This window comes from Coffea eugenioides, chromosome 2, assembly GCF_003713205.1.
Source record: "Coffea eugenioides isolate CCC68of chromosome 2, Ceug_1.0, whole genome shotgun sequence".
Classification (NCBI taxonomy): domain Eukaryota; kingdom Viridiplantae; phylum Streptophyta; class Magnoliopsida; order Gentianales; family Rubiaceae; genus Coffea; species Coffea eugenioides.
In genome coordinates, this window is record NC_040036.1 from 62874360 (window position 1) to 62886959 (window position 12600).

At 34.7% G+C, this 12600-nt stretch overlaps 1 protein-coding gene across 1 annotated transcript; it reads right to left on the bottom strand.

Annotated features, from left to right (window-relative positions):
* Positions 1 to 3763: 3763 nt before the first annotated feature.
* Positions 3764 to 5297, bottom strand: LOC113760011 (protein FAR1-RELATED SEQUENCE 5-like). Its single transcript, XM_027302590.1, has 4 exons — positions 5040 to 5297; positions 4773 to 4890; positions 4227 to 4624; positions 3764 to 4045 (listed from the first exon to the last, which is right to left on the bottom strand). The coding sequence occupies exons 1-4, from the start codon at positions 5295 to 5297 to the stop codon at positions 3764 to 3766; spliced, it is 1056 nt and encodes a 351-aa protein (XP_027158391.1).
* Between the last annotated feature and the right edge of the window lie 7303 nt (positions 5298 to 12600).

A 12600-nucleotide genomic window follows, 5' to 3' on the forward strand; every position in this document is an offset into this window, starting at 1 on the left:
TATTATCATAGTAGACATCAAAACATATGCGGCCTTAGTTACACTGGCTTTTCTGTATGTTTAACAACAAAATCAACTGGGATTTTATACGTTCTGATTTTCGCAACCAATATTAGTTGCTAGTTTACATCTTCTAATGCCACATATTACCACTCGGGAAGATAGAGTAGTAATATATGAATGACCATGATTTGCTATAAAAAAGTCCATAACTACTCTGACTTTGCAAACTGAGTAATTATAGTTGTTATTTGTTTCTAAATTGACCTTTTACCATGACCACTTTACCCCAAACGTTGAAACCAATTAAGTTGAATATTTGGTGAATGTTACAATTACATGGTAACTCCATCCAAAATTTATGTTTAGATTTTAGGAGACCTACTCTTTTAATACATAGGAGTCTTTACATAATATTTGCTTCTAAATATTACTTTTATCACGAACGTGTACCCTTTTTTTGTTGAAGCAAGCAGGACCAAACCTTATCCTCTAATCAACAAAAACTTCAAGAGTAGTTGCTTACACAAACAAATTGAACCTGGGCATGATTATATGCTCCATAACCATATCGATGCATCAAACCACTCTCAACGAAGTGTTTTGCCAGGTCAAGTACTTGACCAACAAATATTAAATAGTAAAGCACATCCGTAACACTACAGTAACTCCACGTAACACTGTTCGAATGTCTGGTAATGCCGCTTTCACGTTTTGTTGTAAAGACGTGTAGCAAGTTTGACTCCATGGTTGCTAGTTTATAATCTCTGGAACCACATATTAACTGCTACCAGTGTGATACTCACCCGATCAACACACAATCATTACTTTATCGTCTCATCCCATATTCTCTTAACATATGCAACAAACGAGTTTTACATCGTGCAGATATCTTCATCTAGCAATCTTGGTGGCGGATCTAGTGAGTTAAGGTACCAATATCGCTATTGTCATTGTGAAAAAAGGGCTGGCCTGAAAATCTTGGAGTTATAGAAACCAACGAAGGGGTTGCTGTACTTCGTCTGTGAAAGAAAAGCTTGTACTTTTTTCATTTGGTGTCATCCAATACAGAGGAATAATGAGTAAGTTCAAACTAACTATTGCCCTCCCTCACCTAATCGACAAGCAATAAGCAGAGAAAACTCCTTCGACAGTCCCGAAACAGTGCTCCATGAATCAAACTCTTTCCTATATCCTGTGCACCGAATCGAACAAGATATTCAACAAATGAAAACCTTCATGACGATATCGGTAGCGATCGCCTTTCTGTTACTATTAATAGTAATTTTTCGCTGACACCACTTTTCTTTTTTCGATCCATATGATGCGGACTTTGCATGTAGTTTGTTGTACATGTATTCTCTATACGCAAAGTAGCTGACATCCTTGTACTGTTGACTTTTCATTTTGGCAGTTGTTCAGGAAGATAGCGTAAATAGTAGATGCAGTCTTTTAGTTGAATAAAGCTGGTGGAGTAAGTGGGCAAGTTTTTTGTGAAGTTATATGCTTGCTCTTACATCTGAAATCACTTGTGTTGTTGAATTGTTCTGTGTTAATGACTCCAAAAGCTTTGAAGCTATTAATTGTATAATGATGCACGAATGGTTACCTTAATTGTATATTATTACAATTCGTACGTTCATACTTACAGCTTTGTTCGTTCCTAGATACAACATTTATAAAATGAAAGGTCGAAATGGAAATCTCTACATTTGAACAAGGAGCAGAATGAGGTATGAATCGCTCACACAATGAGATAAATTTGAGTCATAAAATGACCAAGGGCATTGAGTGTTACACAATGCCAAATTTAGGCCAAGAAACTATTGCACATTGTGAGGTTTTGTGCAAAACGTGTTGAGTGTCACTGTGTATGCACATTGTGAAAAGTAAGGTCATTGATGTGTAACTCTGTATTCACCTGACCCTTAATGTAGGAGTACAGGTCATTTCATGATAAAAGTTGAGAAATTTGTTTTATTGTCTGATGCTGATTAGCAACACGACGTAACACTTATGAAGAGTATGGGTACTAAAAATATAGTCCAACATTTTTTCGTTATGATTCACAAACTGTTCATATATTATTACAATTCGTACGTTCTTACTTACAACTTTGTTTGTTATTAGTTACAACATTCATAAAATTAAATGTCAAATTAGAAATCTCTACTGGAACATTGGAGCAGAAGGAGGTACGAATCGCTCGCAGAGGTAGTAAATTTGGGTCATAAACTGACCAAGGCATAGAGTATTGTAGAAGGTTTCTTACTTACGTGTAGAGTGTAACTGTGTATGCACATAGTGAAACGTAAGGTCATTGATGTGTAACTCTGTATCCACGTGACCCTTAATGTTGGTGTACAGGTCATTTGATGATAAAAGCTACAAAATTTGTTTTATTGTCTGAACTGAATTGACATAGTTTACCAGTTCCATGTGACTCTACATTGCTTCCATAGCCGTGACGAAATTGTTGGCCTGGAATGCGTTGGCTCCTGATATTTTAGCACATTAATGTGTTGGATCAACACACAACCACTATAAAAGGGCACCGCATCAATTGTATATTCCTCAACAACAAAAAATTCTTCGTCTAACTTTCATTATTGTTAACACTTTCCGTTTTATTCCGTTTCACACTTCCTATTTCATTCTACTGAAGGGTGGCAATGGACTCGAATATGAAATTTATTATTAGTAGTCTTCCACCCCTCTCTAACTTCAATTGCAATGTCATCAATAGAGTGTTCACACACAAACCAAGTTCTTGGGAGCCAAATAGCAGCCAATGGGTTGTATGATGTTCGAGAAGATCTCGCTAATTTAATGAGATGATCGAGAAGGTCTTGCTACATCAATTGTTTTGGGGTTCGAAATGATCATCTCTACATTCTCATTCGACACTTAATTAAATGTCTAAGAAATTTAATGTGTCGGGGGGAGGAATTATTATTTGGGCCAAGCGCAAACGCACAAACAAGAGAATGACAAAGGTTCATCATATTTTAACTAGTTGTTATATCACTAGTTGTAACATATTGTAATATCATTAGCTGTAATATCACTAGTTGTAATATCACTAGTTTTAAAAAGAGAAGACGAAAAGTTGCCTAACAATATCACTAGTTGTAACATATTGTAACATACACCTAACAGGTTATAACTCATTCTGTACTCTTCGTTATGACTATTTGTTGCAGTATAAAACTTACACTTAACATTATAAATTAGTTATCCCCTTGTACTATCATTTTCATCTGCGAAACAATTACCAACATGTGCTCGTGTGGTTAAAAGACACCATAATCCCGTGGTACTAAACTTATGGAACCTAGAGAAGTGCCTGTATCTGGCCATGTCGGGGGATGAAATTTGCGGCTATTTCTATTACCAGTACTCTTAAGTGGTGCATCTGGCCATGAAATGCGATTACTCTAAACATCTTTTTAGTTACAAATGTTGTCCAAGTAGGGAAACTAGTAACCCATATGTCATGACATTAACAGGCAACCTTTAAATCGAAACCTTTAACATAATCGCTGCCCTTCCAAATCTCCCTATTATTTGGACCAAAGACACCATTTATTGTCAGTAATAACCTTACACGAATATGTATTTTTATAAAAATAAAGCGTAAGTCTATGCCAACTACTTGTAATACCGAACACAGGGATTAAATTTTTAAAGAGATGTCATGTATATCATTATGTAAAAAAATTTTAGCAGTATGTACCCCAAATGTTCAACACAAAATTTCATTCTAATTGAATACCACTATTCTTTCAGGTTCTCCATCATACCTCATGACTGTAAACTCCACAAACATCCCTGCATCTTGTTGTCTCAATATAACCATAGCTGTTGACTCGCCATATTCATTTTGGAAAGTAACAAATACAGTTAGTGAATACGTCTCTGCTGCATGCACAAGCATAGATGTTTGCCTCAACCCTATCATGGGTAGCTTTTGCCTCATTTCATATTCTGCAATGAGTTCATTATGTCTCTTATCATCAATCACCCGATTGAAATGTCTAAAAAACTGCATAAGATCGTGATCCAGTTTCAAATGATTTTTAATTGCTGTATTTAGGCTTTCGCTAAGTTGGGTGCTTCGCATTCCCGCGGTCCATCTTTCTTTCATCATGCACCTTGCCCATTTATCATGAATTCGATACAGTCCGGTAAAGCCATTCGTTATTTTCAAGATTGTGTTTCTTCACCATCGCCTCCCAGACCCTGTTGAATTGTTCCACTTCTTCAATCTCATACATGCAGGCACCAAACATGTATGGAAGGTCACTATTTTCTTTGTAGTGATTGTCAAGATGTTTGATAAAATTATGCTTTATGTGAAACGTATATAGACCGTGAAACGTTTGAGGAATGACAAGTGAAAGAGCGGCTGCTATGTGGTGATTTTGGTCAGTTAGTATGGTTCTTGGACGCTTTTCGCACATTGCTTCTAGAAATGTACCAAACACCCATTTGAAAGAATCTATCATCTCATCATACATAAAGGCAGCATTGAATATCACAATTTGCCTATGTTGGTTAAAACCCACAAATACTCCAAGTGGCCAGTATTCTTTATTTGTTTTGTAGGTTGTGTCGAATGTGACTATGTCTCCAAAAAAAGTTGTAATCAATTAACATTCCTGCATCATCCCAAAAGATATTCGTTATCTGCTCTTCACAGTCCAACTGTACGACATGAAAAAATGATGGATTCTCGAGTGTTTGCTCTTGAAAATAATTCAGCATGCTACCTGCTTCTCCATATTTCAAGCTCCTTTTCCGTCTCGTTCGAAGATATCGTTTAAAATCATCTCGAGTATATCCGACATTACCCATCCCACCTACCTCCTTTCCCATAAGCTCATGGCTCTGTTTCAAAAAAAACTCAGCATCCTCACTTATTTCAGCTTGGAATCCTTGAGCCTCACTCACTTTTCTTTGTGCTGGTATCATGTGCGAACATTGAGTAATGTGCAACTCATGGTTATGGTCTAATGGTCTAAAACAAGGTCATGCACACGGTATTTCATTGTCCCTCTAAGCAACACGATAACCATTTTAACTTCACACCCTGTTTTAGTCAATGCTCGTGTCCTTTTTGGCATCACATCACCTTCGTATTTGCGCTTCACACCTTCCTTGAAGTAACTACATCTCCTAGACGTGGTCACGCCGTCTTTGTCTTTATTTAGATAATCTTTGCGTACACAAAAACTCATTTTAAAGGCATATTTATTGTAAAACTTGTACGCATCCTCTTCACTATTGAACTCCATTCCTAATTCAGGGGTCCCATCTTCTGTCCATTACTTCAGCTCCTACCAATTATGCATAAAACACCCTAATTTGCAACACTTCATGAATAGTATTTACATAAACGATAGCATACATGTATATTACCATTCATAATGTGTTATGAATCGCACAGTACTCGCATACCAAATTCTATTATTGCGCTTATCCATATGATTAATGATTCACATCACTTTACTTTTACTCTAAGACAACGGCATTATTTATGTACAAATACAATTTCATGTACACTAAGTTATACGGACTGTAATGTGTTGGTCACTCGATGTAAATCTATTTTAACTGTATGTACATCCACTCTGGTAATTATATTTAGGTTCTAAGTTCCTTAACTCACTCGATCTTATGTCATTCATTAATGACATAAGGCCTAAGCCAACTCTGCATTTTCTCCTATTTCTATATTTTGAGGGCCAAACAAGTATTTTCTACTCATTGTAATATATTTCTTACATTATGTAATTTACTTACAACACCAGGTACACCCATTTATTATTCACATAGCTCGGTCTTTTCCTCTGCTTGATCTCATTCAACTCTACATCTCTATTTTATACACAATGCATGGTCAGGAGACGGGCAAATTAAGATTGCGTGATGAGCATGGATCAACTACTGGATGCACAATTATTCATATCAATTGTAATACGGTAGCTATAACATGTAACTAATTTACAACATGATGTACATTGATTCACTTGTTAAATATGACTTTGTTTCTTTCATCTTTCCTTAATTCCGTTCGACGGTTTACTTGAATACATACCCCTGGGTCTTCAGATAACTACTATCCAATTATAGTCCATCACTGAAAAACTGAATGCTCACATACACACAGATACGGTACACACACACAAATACTTTACAACTTCACTATTCTTCTATCATCTTCATATTATGTCTTTAGTGACTCTAATTTCATCTTTCATTTAACAGATGTGCATTTGGGTGACAAATGATTGGCCACAGTTACTGACATGGTTCAGTCACGTTACCTTAGTCTACTAATACGCTTTACGTTTCACCGAATTCGAAAGCACAGCTGCTTCTGCTATTAAGTTGAAGGACAAAATCTGGTTTTGTGATATGCTGAATTTCCTCTGCTTGCTTCTACCTTGCCGCCTGCCTTGCACGCATTCAAAATGGATACAACACTCTCATACCCAATCAGAGAGCGCAGCTGATTATGCTATTAAGTTTTACGGACAAAATCTGGGTTCGTCTCTGTTTGCTTCTACCTTGCCGCTTGCCTCTCCACCCAATTTTTTGTCAATTGCTACCTTCAGCAACACGCCAAGACTCTTCCCTTAGTTTTGTTTTCTGCTACTAATTCAAAATTTCAACTTGATTTTCAAAATTTCAACTCTTCCGTTTGCTCAGTCTGATCCCGCTTGGAAGTCAGCAATTTTTTATTTGGATTGACGTCGTTTTTACCCCTGCTTAAGCCTTGTTGACTTGGATCATTTCTCGCCTCACGTTTTTTATTGTGAGGAGACCGTTCAAGAGCGGTCGGTCTGAGGACCACTCCTGCCCCGTATACCTCAAGGACGGTCCGTCTGATAACCGTTCCTGCCCCAAATCTAGGGTTGCAAACGAACCGAACCGCTCGCGAGCGGCTCGAGTCGAGTTCGAGTTGGCTCGAGTCGAAATCGAACTCGAATTCGAGCTCAAAATATTAAGCTCGTCGCGGTATATATATATATATTTTTTATTTTAAGTATATATATATATTTTATTTTTTTATTTTAAGTATATATATTTTTTATTTTTTAATTTTAATAGTAAAATTACATATATATCCTTAATATTTTATTATTTATTAAGAAAAAAAATTATTTTATTTATTTTTTAAAAAATAAAATAATTATTTTTTATTTTTTTCGAGCTCGAGTTTGAAATTGTCAGCTCGTCGAGCTCGAGTTCAAATTCGAATTCAATGAAATTATGTCGAGACTCGGCTCGATTAGGCCAAAACTCGACTTGACTCGACTCGTTTGCAGCCCTACCCAAATCCTAAGGGCAAGTGTTACACCTCATGTTCCAAGTTGAAAAGAATGGAAAGATTGATTTCATAATATTACCTTAGGTAATGGGCAACTAATAACTTGGTTTTATGTTTTTTGGGCCCTTATTTTGCACTCAAAAGTTATTGGCTAATCCTATCAAATGCTTGAGACAAGTTCTTTGTAGTCCACTGCCCAAGGCATTATGTATAAATTAACTTTTTTATATCTTTTCAATGCAAGAAATTGGATGAATACTTTTACTTATTAATAACTAGAACACATAAATGCATTGTGTATGGTGATATAATATATGCAAATATGTCCTCAGTAATATGAAAAACATAGTGCATTATAATTAGAAGCAATTTGATAAGTACTTAAGGGAGGTAGCATGTGAAAAGTTGTTCACATGTACGAGACTATTTTATAAAGATAAAAGTTGCTCTAATAATTTTAGTGGAGCATGGGATATTTTTTTTAAGGCCATGTATTGTTAAAGTTTAGTTTGATTTTGATATTGCGTTATTCAAAGAAAGAGAAAGGAAGTAAAAGCCCAATAAAAACAGGGATACCAAAGTCCATTCTTGGGAGTTTTGAAGGAAAAGTAAAGAATTTTGAGGCGAAATTCAAATAATTAAAAAAATGAGGAGTTAGTGCGTTAGGAAAATTTGCGTTGGAGGAATGTGTCTTGTAGTGGGAATTCCTTAATCCCTAACTCCTTCATTTTTCCTCAAATTTCTAGGTGTGAACTTTGAGAAACCCAATCCAAGTACTAGAGGGGTGCCAAAAGTTCTCATTCAACCCTTAAAATTAAGGTGAATCTAAGTTATATAGCTTTTATTATGATTTCCATGGTTCAAATATTAAATTAATGGATTTTTGGTATGGGTGGATCATGGTTTAGATTTCTTGTATGCTTTTCTATTGAGTTGTTGATTTAATTTGATTGAGTAAATCTTATGGTTGGATGTTTTAGTAGGAGTTTTTGGGTTATTATTGTTATTTTTTATTGATTTTTGGATTAAACGAATTCTTAGATTTGAGTTAAAATGGGTTTGAGAAGGAAAATCGTTGAATTGGTTCAACTTTAAGCTTAGGAGGAACAGCCCGAAGTGAAACTAGCTTGATGAATGCATAGCGCAGGCCTTGAGGTCTGTTCGAACTAAAAGTTAAAGCTTTGAGAAATCGGCGCCAACTAGATAGAAGGTAACTCCGATTCAGTCCCCAACTAGACCTAGAAACGCTCACTAGTTTAGTAAATCAACCATATTATTTTTATTGAAAGCTTATATTTGAGCATCATTTGCTATGTTAGAGGCAATTTGGTTACATCGAGAAGTAAGAGACAAAAGGCAGTGGCTTAAGAAGTTGTACTAATCGATATCAGTCGTGCTCTGAATTATAGAATAGATTTGTTTTGTGACAACGAAAAAGCCATTGACATTTCTCAGAATCTAATTCAACATGATCAGATTAAACATGTAGAGGTTGATTGGCACTTCATGAAACAAGCTAGGCATACATGATATCTATACATTAACATGAGGGGGAATGTTGGAGTGAGTTGTTATAAATATCTCTTTTTGAAATGTGTATATCAATTGGAAATTAGAGAATGATAGATTAGAATAGATTAAGGTTAATTGTTTCTTATGTTACTATAAACCTATAAATGGGTCTTATAACATTGTAACTATCATGCAAAATATAGAGAAAATATTTCCCTAATCTTTTCTTTCTTCTTATTAGCTAAGAGTGAAAAAATCGGTTTGAGGTCCCTAGCACAATTTTTTCAAAGGCAATTCTTTAAAGGAAAAAAGAAAAGTATACAGAATTTTATTAATTCAAATGGAGATCGGCATTAATAGTGAAAATTACAAATTATGGAGGATCATATATCCACAGAGATCATCTAGAAACATTACTAGCTAAAATATGAGTAAGAGAATTAAAATGTCTAGCAACTCAAGTAGCTTCCTAATTTAGGTACATGCAAAGTAGTCGATAAATATCTTCAAAATTTTTCCAATATTAGAATAGATTTATTAGGCCAATTGATGAGTTTGACAACATTGACAGCAGCCTCTTCAATAATGGATGCCTAATTGTGAATTTGGCTTTTAATCTCACTGAATGGAAAAACTGAACTAGAATACGTCATTGTCTTTGATTAACTCAATATCAAGTAACTAACATTTATTGGCCTTAATTTACTCTCTCTACAGTTTTTTATATTCTACTGACGCTTTGATTATTGATCTCTCCATTTGAACTCACTTGTCCAATTATATACACACAATTATTTCTACGTTGTGGCATTTTTTAATTCTTAAAAGTATTTTCTTTAAATTTATCATTTTTTAGTATTGTATTACTAGTTTATGACTTTTTATTTGATATGTGATTTTGGTTGTTTAATCAAAAACTACATATTCTAAAAATGCAATATGTGCTTAACTCGAATGTTTGCAAAATACTTTTTAGTTGAATAACTTTAGGATAATTTATCTATCTTTTAATAAAAACTTTTGGTTAAATTTCAAATATTACTCTTTATGCAAGTTATATAGAAACTGAAATGACTACCTTTAAAGTTAAATGCACTAAACCCTCTACTGCTTGACTAATATGCACTTCTCCCTTATTATATTTTGTTGCACTTTAGTCCCTCATGCCACATCAAATTTTGACTATTAATAAATGCTAGAATTTCTAATCTAACCTTTATTTTCATTTTTTTTCTCATCTAACCTTCCAAGTTTTTCCTAAAACCATTTCAATACATTTTTCCCTTTTTTGGACAAATCAAGATCTAAGTTCCCAAACTATATGTTGCTATTGAAAAGAGAAATAAAGTATCATGTAGATTAGTAAATTCAACCTTGTTACTGTTCAAGATCTTTTCCTCGTATCATAATCATCAATTAGAGAAGATCAAATGCAAACATGGTAAATAACTCCTATATGCATGTTCTGGAGATTCAGAAATTTTGTAAAAGAATTTTTCATTCACCAAATTTACATGTTATCCTTTTTTAGCTACCATTTTCTGAGTTCTTTTGAACACACAAAACAATCCTTCTTTATTCCCCCCCCCACACACACAAAAACAACTTGAAAGGTATGTTGTTCTTGCGAATTATTGGATTTCCTTTCTCACTAGTAATGCCACTATCTAGAGACGGATAGATTGGGACTTCATTAGCCATTTAGCCTAATCTAGAATTGGATAAAGTTATGGTCCAACCTTGATTTTAGTATAGATTTGGCAGTAGAGTCCAAATCAAGTTTTGGAGATAGGGTGGTCTACCATAGAATGGGTTATCCTACCTGGGAATGGGATAATACCAGATCCTTAAATTGGTGGCTCAAATAGGGGGCCGCCTTTATCTTGGTGCCTTAGTTAGGCATGGCTGACCACTACCCCAAGGCTTGTGAGAACTCGAAAATTTATGTGTACACTTTGAATTTATTTCATTACATTTAATCTGTTATTAGAAATATTATATGTAACAAATGAATGGTTAAATTAAATGCATAATTGAATTCCTATAAAATTGAAAATAAGGAAATATCCTAGAATGGTGTAAAAAATTTTTGTTATAGGGGTATGCAAATTGGAATATACTAAAGTTTGGGGCAATATTTGAAGAGGATAAAATAACAACCCCTTAACTAGTAAATAAACCAAAGTTAAAATACCATTTTAACCCTAAAGCTTGAGCAATTAACCATGCAACCAAGAGGATCACCTTCTGGAATGAAACCGAAAGAAAAATGAGAGTTTCTACCAATACATTTGAGCGGTGACCGAGAGGAGAAACAAGACTTCATTTCTTTTTCTTTCCAACCCAAGATCGAGAGCAAAACTGAGAGTGTGGGAGAGAAATTTGGCTAGTCTTATCACCTGCTAACTATAATCGAAGAAAAAAATATTGCAAGGAGAAGGGGAGTGAGAAGCTGGTGCAATTTTGAGGAACCGAAACTCAACTTGGAGCCGTCTGTACTTGCTGAATTCTAATGGAAAGGAGGTAAAAAAATTCTGTAATAAACCTTTACTTATTAAGTATAAGTGAATATATAAGTTGCATGTTAAGTTTAGCAAGGAGAATGACTTCTTGACCAAGGGAAAATTCTGGTTTGGGATTGAAAAGTTGTTGGATTGAAACTGGTAGGAACTGAAAGTTCATTGGTTAGAGTTGCAGCTTGTTATCTGAATTTTCTATGGAGAATTATGCTAGGAACACATGAAATATGTTTATCTCTGATCTTATAGAATATTTATTTGCAAAACTAGTAAAAAACATTGGTAATCTTGGTTGGAAATGTCAAAGAAATCTAATGGAACCTATTGGGATGGCCGAGAGAGAGAAAGAGAGAATTTTCTAGTTTTCCACTTCAAATCTTGGCTACAAATTTCACATTGTGGTTCAATATACTAAATAACACAATAATCATCATATGCATGTTGAGTTGAAGTGAAAATAAAGAATTTTGTTAGGGGAAAAGGTTCGGTTCTTCAAACTGCCAACTGCTGGAGTTTTTCCAACTTGGACCAAGAGAGAGAAATGGCCAAATTTTCCAGTTTTCTCCAGGATTTTGGGGCTGTAAATTGTATATTGTTGTTGTTTACACCTTATAACACATCAATACTGATATACATATAGCATTTGACTTGAATTCGAGTAAGATAAGTGTTAGTATTGAGGAAAGACTTGCTGGAATTTTACTTGCTTGAACCGTAGGGTATGAGCTGAATTTACCAGCTTGTAGCCTCCGTTTTGTTAAAGATTTTCAAGGAGATTCATTCCTTATAGTTACTTCAAAATATATTACATGATTTATGCCTGAATCATGAAATGAAGTTGAGTTTTTGGGTTAGAAATCTATTTCCACGTAACCTATTTTGGAGAAACTTCCTGCCTTGAACTATGGCTAAACAACAGCCCATAATTCGAAAAATTGTTGCTATTTTTGCTATACATTCATGTGTTTTGTCTTGATAAAAGTTAATGTCAAGACTAGGTGTGCTAAATCTAAAAGTTATAGGAGAAATGGAGTGATAGAGCTGGACTGGAATCTCTAGACAGCAAACCAGGAGGAAAGAAGAACGCTGCAGCTTGGTTGTTTTCTTGGAAATTTTGCTAGATCATAATTGAAATCCATGCCTTATGCCTTGTCCAATGTTTCTAGAGTGATGCATGTAAGATTTGAGGTTGGATTGAAGTAAAACCAGGTAGTAGAACTTGTTTTCTTGCTA